This window comes from Phoenix dactylifera, chromosome 2 (genome assembly GCF_009389715.1).
Source record: "Phoenix dactylifera cultivar Barhee BC4 chromosome 2, palm_55x_up_171113_PBpolish2nd_filt_p, whole genome shotgun sequence".
Taxonomy (NCBI): domain Eukaryota; kingdom Viridiplantae; phylum Streptophyta; class Magnoliopsida; order Arecales; family Arecaceae; genus Phoenix; species Phoenix dactylifera.
This window is the reverse complement of record NC_052393.1, coordinates 28878461-28896210: the sequence shown is the minus strand read 5'-3', so window position 1 is coordinate 28896210 and position 17750 is coordinate 28878461. Positions and strand designations below refer to the sequence as shown.

The 17750-nt window shown below is 39.4% G+C and overlaps 1 protein-coding gene across 4 annotated transcripts; it reads right to left on the bottom strand.

The window, feature by feature from the left end:
• Positions 1 to 232: 232 nt before the first annotated feature.
• On the bottom strand, positions 233 to 16488 carry LOC103718762 (pentatricopeptide repeat-containing protein At1g77360, mitochondrial-like). Of its 4 annotated transcripts, XR_005510787.1 has the most exons (4): positions 14790 to 16488; positions 764 to 953; positions 437 to 643; positions 236 to 337 (listed from the first exon to the last, which is right to left on the bottom strand). XR_005510787.1 is itself a non-coding variant. In XM_039123892.1 (2 exons), the coding sequence occupies exon 1, from the start codon at positions 16273 to 16275 to the stop codon at positions 14827 to 14829; it is 1449 nt and encodes a 482-aa protein (XP_038979820.1). In that variant the 5' UTR covers positions 16276 to 16488; the 3' UTR covers positions 1161 to 1350; positions 14790 to 14826. The 4 variants fall into 4 exon arrangements, 2 of the variants coding, with proteins under 2 accessions (XP_038979820.1, XP_008805936.2); XR_003387839.2 differs by having other exon boundaries at positions 233 to 643; XM_039123892.1 differs by lacking the exons at positions 236 to 337; positions 437 to 643; positions 764 to 953 and adding an exon at positions 1161 to 1350.
• Between the last annotated feature and the right edge of the window lie 1262 nt (positions 16489 to 17750).

The following is a 17750-nucleotide window of genomic DNA, read 5'->3' as shown; positions in this document are numbered from 1 at the left end:
AACTCGCTTAGGATTTGGTTGTATCGACTAGTTTAATTTAATCAAGGTCGGAAAAATGAACCTATCAAGGGAGTCCCGGCGAGAAATCAACAGTATAACGACAGAAAAAGGATTAGGATTGGTTTTGTTTATTTTTTGAAATGCGACACGTTTTGTCGATATATATATATATATATATATATATATATATATATATATATATAAGAAACGATTGCAGGACCGACTTGCCTGATAGAGCAGAGGATGTCAACACAATCATGCCGACGTCAAAACTAAAGTGATCTTCAGCTATCCGCAGTTCTACTGATACAAGATCTGGATGGAATGGGTCAAGGGCCTGAAAGACAAATCGGGATCCCCTCAATTCTCGTAAAGAAATCGCACAGCCTAACCTTAAAAAAGGCAAAAAAGAATTAATTGTATTGCTGAAAAGAACCGCATCCAGAATTTTGCATCCTTTGTTACTCCTCTTCTCTGGTGCTAAAATTCTCATGTCTGTTAATATGGTACGACACATTTTTGCAGACGTGTGCTCCTCGCATAACGATAACTGGTCTTTTTTTCATTGCACATTTCATAAACTGCAACCTGACGAGCTAATAGAGCCCTTGCAACCAATACAAGAGCCAACTAACTTGATCGCCTACTTGCAAACAAGGAGAAAGGAGAAAATGGTTAAGAGATCACACTTTATTCTGTCCAAATAATCATATTATTCCTATAAGATTGTAACAGATTCATGAAGCAGAAAATTCAGCAATACCCTTTGCAGGATGTGGGACTTCTGGTACAGAGAGAAACTCCAGTTGTCGACAGTAGTAATAAATGTCGGACTTCAACAATGCGTGGAAACTGAATCTTCTTGTTGAGCACATGATCGATATCCTCCATCTACAAAGAAGAACGCTAACGGCAAATACAGTTTCCTTCCTCTTCCAGACCAGATCCTAAAGCTTTTTTATTTCATAAAAGAGAACAATGGATCATACAACTGAGTCAGAATTGCCAAATGCCAATAGTACATAACAGGAAAAAAGGAAATCAACTGGCGTTTCTCTAATCAATGTTAGTTCAAATGCCTTGGATGAGCGGCCCCTGAATAGCCCAAGACACACTTAACACTAAACTGGATAGCTGCACCATTAATGCAAACCACAACAAGCATAAAAGGAAGTTTCTATTGAGTCTTCTTTAATCACTGTTCTGTTTGCCTACATATTCCTTTTTTCCTTCTAAATTCTCGGGCATACAAAACTTATGCAAATTATAGTGAAACCTGTTGTACAGTTGCAGCTGCAAATTCGAGTCCGGTGCAAGCAGTGTGATTCGCCGACTGAAAACGGAGTGATTCCGTCAAGCCAGACAAAAAACGGAGTGATTCTGTCAAGCCAGACAAACAGCAGACACAAATGAAGACTGCAAATCAGTTGGCCAAGATCAGGTTTTAACTAAATTTCCTTGTCTTGATAATCAAACATTGTTCACCACCAATTCCAGCCCCATATCCCACCAAAAAGGAACAAAGAAAGCCCCATAAAACCATAAATCATCTACTCTGAAAAATGGAGCTGTTTATGCATGTTGAAGATATGGTCTCCCTAAACAAAACCAATCTGATAAACAGTGATGGATACTTAAAAGTGCTGAATCTTTCAACAAATAGAACAATTTTTTTGCAGAATAACTATATCAATTTAGAATGTAAAAAGGATAAAATAAAAGATTTTCTGCAAGGATATTAAGCATTACGGTTTGATGGTTTTCTTGTCAAAAAATCATATAATTTTATTTGGATAAGACAAGCCTTCATTATAGATAAGCGAGACAAAGTTGGTATATCATCTTGCAGCAGACCCTGAGAGAGACCACATCATGTTATCATGCTTACCATCAGTACGGGATGAATATCAACTAGAACAAGGTTGAATCACCTAGGAACTTGAATCAAATATAGGCTAAATCATAAATGAGGTCCAACAATTCACAAATCCAAGTATTCCAGATTCATGCACCATTCCTTTTATTCTCTTCCTGTAGGTATCTAATCACTTACCAATTTCAAAACAAATCATAATATGTCTGACATCAATGTACCTATATACTCTCCCTCACCTTTACCAAGAATTCACTGAGCCAACATCTTTCATCATCTTCACCTTTAATGCGATACAATATTATATTTTAATATCTTCACTACTTCTTACTAGATTTCATTTTCATAGTCTCAGACTATCAATTGGGAAATACCAAAATCAGAAAAAAAAAAACAAAGTTTTGAAACAAATATAACATGCTCTAAAATTATATGACATACATTATTTGTGTTATCATTTTTCTCTCATTTCTGTTTTCCATTTTTCCTAGCTGAAACTCTGAAATTCAAGCTGAAAAATACTAGAGCCACCAAAAATTGCCAAGAACCAACACTTGGCAAGCCTGTCAAGCCAACCGAAACAGAGACTGAGTTTTTAAACATTTGTTGCTTGTATATTAATTCTTTCCTTCGACTCTGCTACATGATTGCTAGCAAAGATAGTCAGTTTCCAAACCCGATACCAATAAGGAAAAGGGAAATATATAACAAAGTTTTCGTATTGTTGATTCCTTGGTGTAGTGCTTCTTCTGCCCTAAAAATACTTCACAGAAATGATTTTAGTTCTGGAGCTTTGCCAACACTATCATATCATCCACAATGACCATAACATGTCGTTAGCATTACGCCATATAATGGTTTGCGTGGCTTATTGTAAACTTGCATTCATTACTATTTACGATTTTTTTTCAAATTATGCATTGAATATTTGTTTTCAAGTCCATAAGTAGATTTCTTTGCCTCGGAAATTTTCTTTCACTTGAAAGATGAAGTGCAAAGGTTGCTTCATAAAACTTCAGGAAGTCTCCATCTAAGAAAAAAACATTCAACCAAAGCAAAGGTGACTTTAAGTTGTAGAGTAGAGAAAAGGTCTTAAAAGAGGATTTAGGTGCTGGTGGCACAAGATATGCCAGCCAACAGCAAGCACAGCAGTTGCCTTGCCATGCTGGCACTTTCCTCATACACTGTTTCAACAAAGAATTAAGGAAAAGACTTTAAAGTCCCTTTCTTAATTTAAAAAATATTAAGAATATTAAACAGATGTCATGTTCGCCCATGCAAGTGCCAGTACTAGCAAGGCATAGTATGTGATGCCTGACATGGACCAGTACTAGCTAGGGGTGAAAATTGACTAGATAATATCAATTCGAATTTGTTTCTCGATCTGAATCTATCCCACATATGGATACAAATTTCAGCATCCAACTATATTTGTATCCGTATCCATATCCATGAAAAAAAAAACACGTATATGGATAGACAACTATCCAACCCATATCTGAATATCCAGTTATTTTTGCAATCTATTTATAGCTCTCATAAATTTTGAAGGAAACCAAGTAACAATATTAACACGTCTTTAACTCAATTTACCTTCCATAAAGTGATATATTTAATTTGAAAATTCATAAAGTTCAACTATTGATTTATATCCACATTTATATCTGTACTGCAAATAATCTGATTTATATTCTTGCTTAAAACAAAATATAAATTTCAGTATCCAATTAATATCCCTGTCTATTTTATATTCGTAAGCTAAAAACAAATATAAATATGGATATGCTGATATCTGATCTGTTGTCAGCCCTGATCAGGCCCACACAAAATATCATGGTCTTAAAGTAGTCTACACAATATTTTTGGGCAGAAAAGTTTTAAAGTAGTCGACACACCATATGTTTGTGCCCAAGACTCTAATGCCAATATAGCTTTCAATCTTCCAACAGAACCATCTAGAAAGTATTCAATAGTGGATACCCACCTCCATTTTCTAGCTGCTTCCATTTTCATGAAGATACCAAGTCCCATGTGTTACTCAAGTGAAGAGCATTTGGCTCTTATCAAATAGCAAGCAACCAAATAGTCTATGAGAATATTTCAAAAAGGTTCTGGAAATCGAGACAGAAGAATATGAAGTGCCAAACTACAATTTGGCAACAAACATACTTGAGATGGGATGTGAAGTACCGCAACTATTCCCTTGAGAAATGAGAAGATCAAGATCTTCATGGCCTGTAGAATATCATTGTTGGAACTCCTTATGCTCTTCTGTATATTACTATGATTTACTCTAGCAGATTGAGAACTAGGCGAAAAATCAAATTGGAAAAGTGGGAACATAGGATGCTATATGGAAAGAATAATGGTGGGTATAAAGGTGCTGTCCATACAAGGAAATAGAAGGAATAGGTTTGAACAAGTTAATGCCAGAACTCAGCAAGGTTGGGGAATGACAAGCCATATATCCTTTCTAGGTCCCTAAACATTCAAGTTAGATGCATTTAGTGAAGCATGAACCATCTTACCTTCAAAACCAAGATCATACAGTAGCAAATCCAAACAAGAGAAAATGAGAATGTATTAGCAAAAACACTTTATGGAGAAATAATATCAAGAACACAATAATCCACAACTTTAGCATGTCTGCAGAAAAGCATCTTCTTCAATATGAGTTATGAAAAATTTTCACTAAACCACTCCTTCCAATCTTACATAAAATTGCAGCAGATGTTTTGAAGGGTTTCTAGCTGCTTACAAAAGCTTTAAAGTACAAAACAAGTTTATTTCTCCGCATTCTTATAGTTGAATATTATATTTGTGTATTGATCCATTTAGAAGGAAAGTTTTGAAATCTATCAAAACATTTAAAACAATCCTTCATCAAGTATAACCAAACTCATGCATAAGTAATTATCCAAAGAAGTAACATAGTATTGAAACATTGAATATTTGAAACTTGTGAAGATTCCTGAAAGTAGAATAACCTAACAATGAAAGAAACTACTATGGAGTTCCATTTAGAAGAAAAGAAAAGCCTATGATGCTTTCCTAATTCGAGAGATTCAACTTCTAGTGAATAAAGCAACAGCACCAACAGCATCAAACTGTAATTGATGCATGCCTCTCATTTCACAACCTTCGCCGATTACCCTATCATCTTTATCCTGAAACATGAATAATGGAGGGGTTACTAAGCTACTTAATGGTTCTCTTTTAGCTGAAAGCAAATTTGAAACTTGAAAGAGATTTAAAAATGTATAAGGTAGATGACAAGGACAAGAATGCTTTATAGAATCCCATTCCTGACATGGAACCAGAGCAATATAATTTTTTGATAAGAAAAGGCTAGTTTTGCTGATAAATATTACCTAGAAATGGATAGAACAATAGAGAACATGGAAGAGGATGTAGACTTGTTGCAAAGCAACTATTGGAGTTCACATAATTGAATTATTTGATGTAGAAAGTAAGGGTTAAAGTGCCCATCTATATCTCACTGTATTCGCATATGCATAGGGCTGGCAAGTTATTGGCAAAAGGGTGCAATTATCTCTATATTGTGCACCAATCAAGATGAATATCGCTTTGATATGCACTATTACAACTGACGCATACTGATAGGGGTTAATTACCAAATAATATCAGGGGGTAGACGGCATACGACACTAACCTATTACTGTATTGGTATAAATATATAAGGGCTCGATACACCCCCTAATGGACACATGGTATAGGTTTTGTGTTGACTCCAAAAGCATGCAATGTGATCACCATAGGCTTAGTATGAATATTTAAAATATTTACTATACATTTGAGTTTACTAGAACACTTGTAGCGTCTAAAAAACACTTAAAATCTGTTGCAACTTAACACCATTATACATCCATATAAATTTATCACAAATTGAAAACTTGAGTAGCATGGCTTCAAGTCCTAAGGCAGCCATTTGGTGCAAAAAGGCCAAATGTTAGGAGTTAGGACTCTCCCCTAGTCCATGATGCCCTAGGCCGTCTTAGGCCCATCACCTTGGCAAACCAGCCTAGACCATTGTACCGAGTCCTGGTCTGATTCCATCCGGCTCGGCCTTATACGTTTTTTGTGGCCAAATCTGACCGATCGGCGCCAGTACCGGTTCGGTACGGGCCGGTTCAGCATATTTTGGCTGCAATAGATGCAGATTAAGATGGCAGGTTTTTATAGCAAGATTGGTCCCAATATATTGTTAGATCATTTTGTTACTACTGAAAAGTTCATTCATCATTTGTTAGGTGGGTGTAGTCTGCTCCAGCAGAAGCAAATTGAAAGCAACCCATACATTGAGTAAGGTAGAGAAAGCATGGCGAAAGAGGTAGATGAAGAGAGGTTGCAGCTTGGAACGGGTTGGGCATTCATTTATGGATAACTATCAAACAATATTGATTAGAAGTTCATAAAGTTTATATTATGCAAATAATGGCAATGACATGTAAAAAACAAAATACTATGCTAGTAAATAGGGGATGGGTGTAAAAAAATCAAGTTTTGAATGTTAAGTATAATGAAGGACCCTAAAATGTAGTGGATAATGATCATGGTTTTAGTTTATGGGTTAAATACTCTTAACACGTAAGACTGCAGGCAAACGGGAATATGAGCAATGCCCTGCTATTCACAAGTGTCTTCTACTGACATTATTTTCTCAATCTCAACTACAAAGACAGTCGTGCAACCTACTTATGAGTAACCTAAGTGAGATGGAACAGAAGAAGAAGAGCTAATAGTTGGAATGTTCTAGAATGTGGGCAGGAAGGAAAGTGTAGCTAGAGATCCTACAAGAAAGCTAGTATTCATGACCGCAAGAGGATGACCATGACAGCAAGAGGATGAACATGACAGCAAGAGGTTGAACATGCTAATAAACAAGAAGGCTTTTAGAGAGAACCAGACAAAGGAAACAAATTAAGTGTAGATTGGAAGTGAGATGACATTTTACCATTGCCATTTGTTATATAGGACATTGCACTTCAGTGATCAATAACATGTGCACTACTAACCATATTGCAAGTGAATTTGTTAAGTTGGGCCTCTAGAAAAAAACATGGCCGAGGTAGCCGAGCAATGATGAAATAAGGAGAAAAACACACAGCATTCTTACAAATCATCCTAGTATTCTATTTGAAATATTAAAGTGTGAGGCAGTACATATGATCATAGCTTGCAGCATATTATGGTGATACCATGTTCGTAAAATTCAGTGTAGAAACGAGCTATTTGAAAAACATGCATCTTTACTATAATCAAAATTATATCTTTTTGCCACCAAAGAAATTGAAGATGATGCAATATTTAACTTCAATATAATTGGCATTTTTCTCAGATAGGAAGAGCTTTAATGATTTGACAGAGGTCAATTTTTAAAAAAGAAGGAAGGAAAACAACAAAAATAGGAAGACTCTAGTTCCTAGTCATTGAGATTCAGCAGCAACCTAAAGGGTTCATAAACCCTCTGAAGCAAAAGCAAAACTTTTCAACAGTTAGTGTAAAGAACAATTTAAAATATAATCAGGAAAGTACAGTAAAAACTCAAGAAATGTTAAAGAATAAACCAAACATCATGTTAGGGTTATCAAGCATCTTACTCTATAAATGCAAAGACTTAGATCTAGGCCCTCTTTAAAAGTGGTCAAAACATAATTATATATAAGAAATACTTAAAGAAAATACCAACAAAGTGAAAAATAAATAAATAAATTCAACAATAGATCAAGCATCACGCTGGAGTACAATATATTATTTGTTGAGAATCTTATACACCAAAGACTTGCATTCGTAAAAAAATAATTTATATTTTTCTCACCAAATATAATATATATATATATATATATATGGTGTGGAGCTGCAAATGACCATGGTTACAGCTGCAAATGGGCCAGAACAAGTTTAAAATGACCCAAACCTAACTCATTCAAAACCAAGCCTTAAATTTGAACTTCAATTTAACCATTTTCTAATAAAGTAAGGTCGAATTGGATATAAGCAAAGATCAAATACTCGGTGCATTTTGGACGGGTCTGGATCTGATTTTTCAGCTCGGCAGGCGAACCGAGCGACAAATTTGAGCTCATCCTTTAAACGGGTTGGGCTCAGGTTTGCATCGACCCAACCTGCGCCCGATTATTTAATTTAATAAATATATTATATAATTATATAAATATGGTACCCCTTAAGTACCCTTAGAGTTTTAAATATTACATCCCTAATCTAACCCTTACCCTAATCCCATCTTTTCTTGTTTGTTTTCTTTAAGCATGAATCCGCCGGCATCCTTGCCACTGCCAGGTCCTTGTTGTGGTACGCGTACACGAAGCCCCCATGGCATGTGAGATATATCCTGGCCATCTTATCCTCCAACGAGATCCTAAGCAGCGCCATGTAGTGCAGCGCGACATCATTGTACTCGCTGACTATGCCATCATTAACAAGGACTAGACCCACAAAATCCCCACAATCTCCGTTAAGGTACTTCTGATTTTTAAAGGAGACATCTTGAAAGAGAAAAAGGGAGGTGTGAAGAGGATGGGGAAGAGGAAGTGGGATTTTTGTTTTGATCCCAAAGTCCGACCTGGAAGCATGAAGCCTAATAAGTAGCAGGCTCCAGCCTAGGAAGTAGGCTTGAAGGCTGGGTTGTGTCAGGCTCGAGCCTGACAAAATGATGGATACCTTGGGCTGAGCCAAGCCCAAACTCAACCCAGCCCACATGACAAGAAGGTCTAATTAAAACCACCAAGCCAACTACAGTGGGCGATTCTAGCATGACCTAAAGTTGATCCATATGCTCGGGTCCATGTGAGTCAAGGTCAAACAAGGTCTATCTCTAGGTCCCCATGAAATCGAAGATGGGATAGGAGGGGAAGGGGAAATGAGGTCACAGCTAAGGGGGAAGAGGATAAGGAGATCTAAAAAGGGGAAGAGGAGGTCAAAGGGAAGAAGGCAATACATAGTGGAGAAAACGGAAGGGAAAGGGAAGAAGACAAGAAGATGAGAAGATGGGGACCAGAAATGGAGGCAAGGATATCACTCCCATATGGAAGGAAAGAAGAGGGAACGCCAACCAGATGGGATGTAAGCAAAGAGTGGCAACAAAACGGGAGGAATATGAGAAAATAATCTAATATGAGGAAACATAAGCTGACTAGAGTGGTGCCCATATTGGAGGAAAAAAGAGGGCATGATTAGGATGCTAAATGATAAAAAGGGGAGAGGACAAAAAGACGGTGGATAAGGAATTTTTCATGGGTATATCATCAAGATTTGAAGTATTGATCAAATTGTACCACCTTGACCCTATATTAAGCATTGTATTGACCAATCATACATGGATCATCCAGTTTAGGGAATAATGAGTAGGTATAGGGGAGCACCACAAGATTTCAAACCTTGAAACCAAGTCAAGCTAAGCTGATACATGCCAGACCAAATCAAGTTAGGAAGAAAAATAACAACCCAATAGAGCAATTTTTTTCATATAGTCCAACTTTTAGTCCTAGGCCCAACATGTATGTCTGAAAAATTGGGATTATTTGAATTTGACCAGGTTGAATGAGTCAAGTAACAAGTTTGGCTTTGCCCATTTACTACCCTAGTGCTTGAGAAATCTGCTAAAAATCTCAAATTTTAAAGTATGTTTAGATACGAAGTTCAAATAAATCTAATCATAAAACTAGATTTTAAAACACATGCAGCATAAGATGTGCAATAACTAAGCAATAAATAATTGATGCCACGAAAATTTGTTTAAAAAAAGGGTGGCCTAGTACATGAGGCTCCCGCCATTGTAGGGTCTGCGGAGGCTAATATATATGTAGCCTTACCCCCACGTGGGGAGAGGCTATTTCTATGTTTCAAACCCATGACCTCTAGGGCATAATTGAACAACATTATTATTGTGTCAAGGCTCACCCTCTCGAAAACTTGTTTAACAAACTGATATTACAAAGGCACCTATAGATACAACCTACGGCTTTCACAGTTTTGCATGTCAAATTTTGAGAAACCTATAGCAATAAAATTCTTAATTTCAGTTCAGCAAGATAACAACGCTCATCTAATAGTTTATCTTATATTTATGTCAAATCCAGCATCTTATATGGAATCTTATCAATTTAACTTGAAAGATCACATCAATAAAAAAAAAATCATGTTCAAAAAAAGAGTAATAAATGATAATCACCATGCAGAAATCTAAATAAAATAGAATAGTAAAGCACTAAAACAAGGTAATATAAATATTTTAAGGGAAGTCAAGAAACTATCATAAAACATCCTTGGTTACACCATAAGTATCACGATATTATGAAGACTTATGAAGAAACATAAAATGAAAATGCAAGTTGAAAAAAGAGAGTTGGATGATTGGTCAATTAAAGATTATGAAAAGAGATGACAGCACGGATCAACCAAAGATGAGAAAGAAATATAATGAAATAAACTCGTCATATGATGAATATGCTGCTAGGGAGGCAACAAATGTGAAATTCCATGCCTTCAAAAGAATGAACCAATCATTTGAATGCCTCAACCTACGGATCCAGTCACCAAAAACCAAAGAGTAACAAAAAGATGAAAGGAGAAAAAAGGGGAATGCCTCACATAATAAAGACCTTAGCAAATGGGGCCATTTTTCAGCCCTTGAGACTTTAGGCTTTAAGGCTTCCTAAGAAAATACAAGCCCAAAATACAGAAGCAAGAAAGAGATGTGGGAAATGTGTGAGAGAAACAAAAAGAGAACAAAATAGGTACTAAATGAAGTGCACGCACGAGAGAAGAGAGAGAGAGAAGGGGGAGGAGAGATAGAGGGGGGGGGAGAGAGAGAGAGGGATAGCCCATAGAACAGATGGGCATGCCAAGAAAAGGAGAAGAAAAGGAAAGAAAGATGGGTTGGCCAATATGAAGACACATTGGCCTACGATTTAAGTGAAGCATTTATAACCCTTGAATCTCTTAAAGTCCATTTACTCTTAAGTCTTGACCATGTATTCCTCTTCAAGTCCGGTGTTTCCATGATTCCATTACTTTATACTTGTTAGACCACCTAATTCAACATATAACAAGTATGGAACAAGTAGGTATTGGCATTCCCCACATCATAAGTGAAACTAGAATCAAACTAAATGAAAACAAGTCCAATCAGCACTAAGAAATGCACCCAAAAGCTCAAAAGGAGCAACCCAAGGCCCAAACTAGCAAGTAGGCCCCTCATATTGAGAAAGAAAGAAATTAATGCTGACCAAACTAAGTCAACTATAACGCCTGCCAAAGGATAGAGATACAGAAACATTTGTGAAGTTTTGATATAACCACAGCACAAATTTCCAGCATCAGCCAATGACTTAAAAACATTTTCTCCTTACAAAACAGTGCAACACAGTCCTTAAATTATCACTGTTACACCAGCATTTCCACTCTAGTTAATAGCTCTCCCTAAAATCATTTTGAGGCAGGTCAAGGTGTTCTTCAAGGCAACCCCTCCTTCACCTTTACTCCTTTCTCTTAGATTTAACCACTGAATGCATCAGCAAATGCCCATGGCCTATTGCTTTAAAAAAACAGCCAATCATATCAGCCTTCTACTTCTTAAGAAGTTTGTCTCTTCAACATTAAGGCTAATATAAACGAACATATAGTGCCTAAGGACATCCAAACACATACGGTAAAGACTCCCAAGCAAAAAGCCAATGTCTCTAGATAAAGCCATTCTCCCCCTTATGCATTACATACATCATAAGTTCATATGCAAAATTACAAGCATCAAAGAGGCGAAGCAACCGTAGATTTAGATGGGCATTTAACTCTAGGCAATATTGTATGCATGTAAACTTCCAATGCATTATAGACAGAGCTAGCATTGCTAGGATGGCCAAAATATTGACTCTCTATCACTTATATTTATCAAACAGCGAGTTCCTGTAAAAAAACCTTTAATATGCTGAACAAAATGTTTACTAACTGCCCCTAAGGCAAGAGAAAAGATAATCAAGTTCTAAATTCCTGGACTGGAACAAGTATCCAACCAAAGGAGAAAGGAGAGACAAGAATTTACCCACTCCTCCCCAATGTGGGGCCAAATTGAGTAAACAGGCTACGAAAAGGTTATCTTGCATTACCAACTATAATATTAAGTTCTCAAGAACTTGTGAGAGTGCACCTATAAAAGTGATGTCCTATGGACCTTGGAGGCAACTGCGAATGATGGAACCAGTGTTTTAGAATGTGGTGCATACTACTGCATATGCAGTCCCTTAACCACACCACATTGCATACATGCAGTTAGACTGCATATAGACCAAAAAGGTGGTCCACATAACATTATGTTGCCACATATATGGCCTACTTAGTATTGTTCTATTGCATATGGGAGCTCGCTTAGCATTCTAGAGCCAAAATTTACAGCTACTCTTGTGTGGCCCCATGCAGGGAAAGCGAGTTCAAGTTAACAGTTAGGTTTGATGTAGGTTTCCACTGAGCCTGATCTAGATATTAATAATTACGTTATAATTATTACTATAAGGTATTAAGTACTAAGCAATAAGCACTAATTAATAGTAATCATTGTTATTGATATTGTTGTTTCTCCATCCAAACAATTACTACCATTATTGTCATTATTGCATTTAATATATTATACTTATTTTTAGATAGCTAAAGCATAGTATCACATACGCACCCGCATATGCAATCCGCATACTGCATATGTGCTATGTGGTCCCCTGACCACCTGCATAATGAAACCACCATTTAAAACACTTGATGGAATGGTTACTAATGGCAACTTTAAATCAAAATTTGGCAATGGCAAGCTTTTTTCCATCACAAGATACCCCTCGACTTCCCCATACCTTTTGATAGAAAGGATTTCCATTTCAAAAAATGTCACAAACATACCTTTTAACAAAAAAAGAAAAAAAAAGAAAATAGTGAAACATTGACCTCAATGCCTCACGTTTTCAATTTCCAATCTGCCTATGAGTAAAACAAATGCCTAACTAGATGTCGAACTAACACCTACAACATTTGATATTTAATGGATATGATCAATTGGACAGCCAAATGAATCTCTAACTGTCCCATTCTTCTCCCTATATCTCTCCAACAATGATAACTGCGGCAGCATCTATATCCCTTCACTCTACCACCTTCAACCTAAATCTTCTACCCAAATATCCACACTCTCACCAAGAATTTCAACATATCTCTTTTGCCTCTAGGCCCTAACTTCAATTGCATCTTTGTTCTCTCTATATTGGATCGAAGCCCCAAGGACAACAAACACTCAATATGGTAGAGTGGTAGCATCCTATATCTCTACCAGTAAAAAAGAAAAAAGGGAAAAAATGTTGAAGAAGGGATATTCCAATACTTCAAGGGGACAAAAACCTACAAAAACTTTTAAGCTGATTTCATTAAATTGATTACTTATATAGACAGCCCCTAGGGAACTACACATTTATGGGAAATGATTTGGGGTGCAAGTTAGTGCACATAAGGAGTTATAGAAGCCCACATACTGCCAGCTTCCCACTTAGCATTCAAATAACCACATGTACTGCACCAATTGCAAGATTTACACCAATCCTCTTGTGCTGCATGGAATAGGGAACTTCTCACATGCACAAAGCATGTGTCCTATACCATCATTGCATATTTATATATTCATAATTACTCATCCTACAAGAATAAGGAATGCAAAATGGAAAAACAGTACTCATGAAATAGTTTGGCAATCCATGACTCTTCAACTTACTAGAAAAGGAGAAATGAAATAAGAAACATATGATGGCCAATCCAAAATGGATTTAGACTCTCCCTATAACTGAACTTCTACCACAACTAAACCTAAATTAGGAAATCAGAATAATGTATGTATCAAGGTGCCACCAATTTAGTGGCTTGATAAGATTTCCATCATCTAGACATTCAACTTGCCATCGTCCAAGGTTTTAAAGACCGTGGGAAGGGGGATGCCCGGTTTTCCCATAGAATTTCCATGAAATGGGATGGCCGGCATCTCGATATTCAGATGGTGGATGTTCTTTCTCAACACTCAGGAGTCAGGACAGTGCCCCACATTCAAGATGGTGGGACGCCCCACCATCCCACCAGTATCTAAAACCTTGGCATCCTCCTTCCGCTACAACCTTGCTAATTCAGCTGGTCCTCCACTTGGAAGAGCTTCAAAGCCAACATCTGGTTGCAAGACTAGAGAGAAGAAAGGTGAGAGATGAAGACATGGAGGAATTAAGGCAAAAATCCAGAAAATAAATAATTGAGCTGAGGCGAGCTGAGCTTGAGGTGGCTCGAAATTAAATGAGCTAAGATCAAGCTCATTGAACATGCTCATATTAGACTCATGTACCCCCTACAACTTAGCAGGACCTTAATTCCCTCCTTTAAGGGGGTGCAGAGAGAAACAGCATAAGGAAGTAATTAAAACACCATAAAACATCTATGAAGAGCATAAATAAATATCCAGTACAGCATTTGTCAAAGTAATCATGAAGAATAGGGAATCTGCAAACTGAAATCATCTCCATATTAAACTTATTAAGAAGCATCAAGGACTATGAATACAGACTCTTGATGCTTCCTAAGAACGGAAAGATTGATAAATAACAGCCAAGTACTTATTGCCCCCATTGCTCATATGTCTGGCTGCATAATTGAACCTGATAAAGAGCCGGTGGAATGACAAGAAGTTTGAGGCTCATTCAAAAATGAACTGTATATAGGTTCATTTCAATTAAAATAGGGATTGCAATACAAGCATATGTTGGATCCATAAAGAAAGTTGTTCTTCTTGCATCCCCAATTGCGTTCATATCTATAACATCTTAATACAATATTAACATAGAATCCAAAAGCAGAGAAGCAGACATACCGACCATCCACCATGCTTCGATTCAACTGTCACAGCCCTACTGCTGCTTCATCCTCCTTGAAATGCGATCATAGGCATCCTCCTTTCCTGCCTTGTAGAAGGCACTCTTCAGTCCCTCCATTGTGGACGAGCGCAGCACAATCCCCCTGTCAATCATATCCTCAGCATGCCTTCTCACCTCACTCAACCTGCCCAAGTCCCTTAGCCCGACGAGCAGCTCATCGGCACACTCCTCGTCCAGTTGCGTGCATTCCTCCACCATGCAGTTCCACACCTCGATTGCAGCAGACGGGTCGTACTTGTCAAAAAACATCTTGATGGCGGCAGCGCAGTTGGTCAGCGACGGCAGCTGCTCGTTCTTCCTCATCTCGGCGAGGAACCTCTCGGCCTCATGGGCCATCTTATTCCTGATCAAAGACTCAAAAATAGTGTTGTAGGTGAGAGAATCGGGGAAGACACCAAGGAAGGGCATATCGTCAAGCAACCGGTAGGCGGAGTTGATGTCGCCATTGTTAGCAAGGAGGGCGATCATGGCGTTGTACATGGAGAGGTTGGGAACAAGGCCGCTGTCACCGACCATGATGTCCCAGAGGGCGAGGGCGCTGGCGTGGTTATTCTGTTTGATGAGGATGTCAAGGGCGTTGGCGAAAAACTTGAGGCTGGGGAGGCAGTTTTTGGCCTTCATGACCTTGAGGAACTTGACGGCCTCCTCGGCCTGTGCGCCGCGGACGAGGGTGGCCAGGAATGCGTCGTAGGCCGACATGTTACCGGTGTTCCAGCCGACGCGGACGACCATCTCGCCGAAAGTGCTCTTGGCGCGGGCGACGTTGCCCTCCTTCTCCCAGCCCTCGAGGAGGATGGCGAAGGAGTCGGCGTCGGGGGCTATGCGAGACTTGACGCGGTCGAGGAAGTCGGCGGCGTCGGCGGTGCGGCCGTCTTGGCGGCAGATGGCGGAGATGACGGAATTGACGGCAACGATGTCGGGGGGGACGGCATAGCGGTCCATGACATCGAAGGTCATGACGGCCTCCTTGATGCGGCCTGCGGAGCAGTAGGCGGAGAATGCGGACGCGAAGGTGGCGAGGGAGAGGGCGCCCTCCTGCTTCATGGAGCGGATGGCGTCCCACATGGCGTCGAAAAGGCCGTTCTTGCCAAGGATGTCGACCATGAGGTTCCAAGCGTAGGAAGAGTGGCGGAGGGAGAGGCCGGACCACCGGAAGAACTTGATGGCGGCGCCGGCGTTGGAGTAGGAACGGCGGAGGACGGCCTCCACGAGCTCGGGGAGGGGGGCGATGCCGGAGGCCGTGAGGACGGCCTCCACCTCGCCCAGGGACACGCGGGAGAGGATCGCGCAGAAGGTGTGAACTCGGGAGTCCACGATATCCTCCGCCGGTGGGGTATCCACGGGGGGCAGCATAGCCTTCGCCGACGCCGCGGCGGCGGAGGAAGTGTTCCTAGGGACTTCAGCGGACTTCGCCGCGATCATTCCAGTCTAGGGTTCCCGCGGCCGGGAAGGGAGGAAGGAAGGGAGAGTCGGAGGAGAATAGTAAGAAGACGCAGGCTACCGCTCAAACCAAAAAAAGAAAAAAAGACGACCACCAGGCCTAGAAGTGGAACCCGCTCCAGTCGCATTAAGGAACACCGGAGCACGGAGGGTCGTTTTAAGCCGACCGACACCATCGCATTTCCGATACACGTGAGAATGAGAGAAACCAAGGACCGCTGCGGAATATCTTACCGAAGCCACAGATTTTTGTTTTTTTTTTTTTCCGCCTAACCATGTTATTGTTTGAAAGAAGCTAGAGAACGTCGAGGAGAATAAAATTTGGATTGATGGGATGGAAACAACTTATTATGTTCACTCCAGATATAACAGTAGTACTTGCACAAATAAAATTCTCTCTACCAAAAAAAAAAAAAAAATCCTATCTGTTATATAGTTTTCACATTCAAATTCAAGAATTGGCACGAAGTAGGAGAAATAAAGAATGAGACAAGCGATGAGATTCGATCACTACTTAAAATTCATTAATCCAAACTCAAGAATCATCCGATCAATAGGGTTCATGGTTAGGTCTCTCATTAGACCTCTCACATTCGTGTAAACAATTCATTAGAAAACCCGAAGATCTAACTTAATGACAGCCATGTTTCTGAGCATATCAAGGATCTAACTCAATCAAATTTACAGAGTTATCGCTATGAAAAGATGTTCCACATATATTGCACGCACTTAAATTTACATAATTAGTATTCAATACTCTATATTTCTATTTTTAAATTAGTTTATCCTAATTTGTTATTATAGTATATTTTTATTTTTCCTAAAGTTTGTGAATGTAAATATATTTATATTTATGTTGAATATGAATATATATATATATATATATGTTACTATATATTTATATTAAATCCAAGTGCTATATTATTGTTGCTGGTGGTCCAAACCGTGAACGATTGGCACTGCGGTGTGAACGGGGTTCCGTCTGAGTTGTCTTGGTTGGTGTTGGTTGCGCTCCACCTTCCGCCAAGAAACCTGCAAACAAGCCTTGCACCACCACCAGGGTGGTGATGGCCCTCCGACGGTCAAGTCAGAGGAGATTGGAGGAGGAGGAGAGGTGATAATCGCAAGTAAGAGAGTGCTCTGGGAGATATTGCTCACCTCCCCCCCTTTCTCCCCCCAGCCGCATATATACCTGACCGGGGGGTCTCTCAGGGGGGTTCGTTATCGTGGGGCACGATGGTGTGGCCACTGACATGGCCGTTACAGGGCGTCGTGGAGCAGCACCGGGTACGGCCACGTCAGGGCATAGTGGGGCTCCGCTTTGTACGGCTGATGCAGGAGATCGTGGAGCAGCATCGGATACAGCCGTTGCAGGGAGTAGTGGAGCAGGAGGCCGCGGCGTGCCTCTGGGGAATAGCCTGTCGTTATCAGGAGATCTCCGACTCGGGGTCGGAGCG

Bases quoted from the DNA above. Each gene is read 5' to 3' on its own strand.
- LOC103718762 (XM_039123892.1), bottom strand. From the start codon at position 16,275: ATGATCGCGGCGAAGTCCGCTGAAGTCCCTAGGAACACTTCCTCCGCC.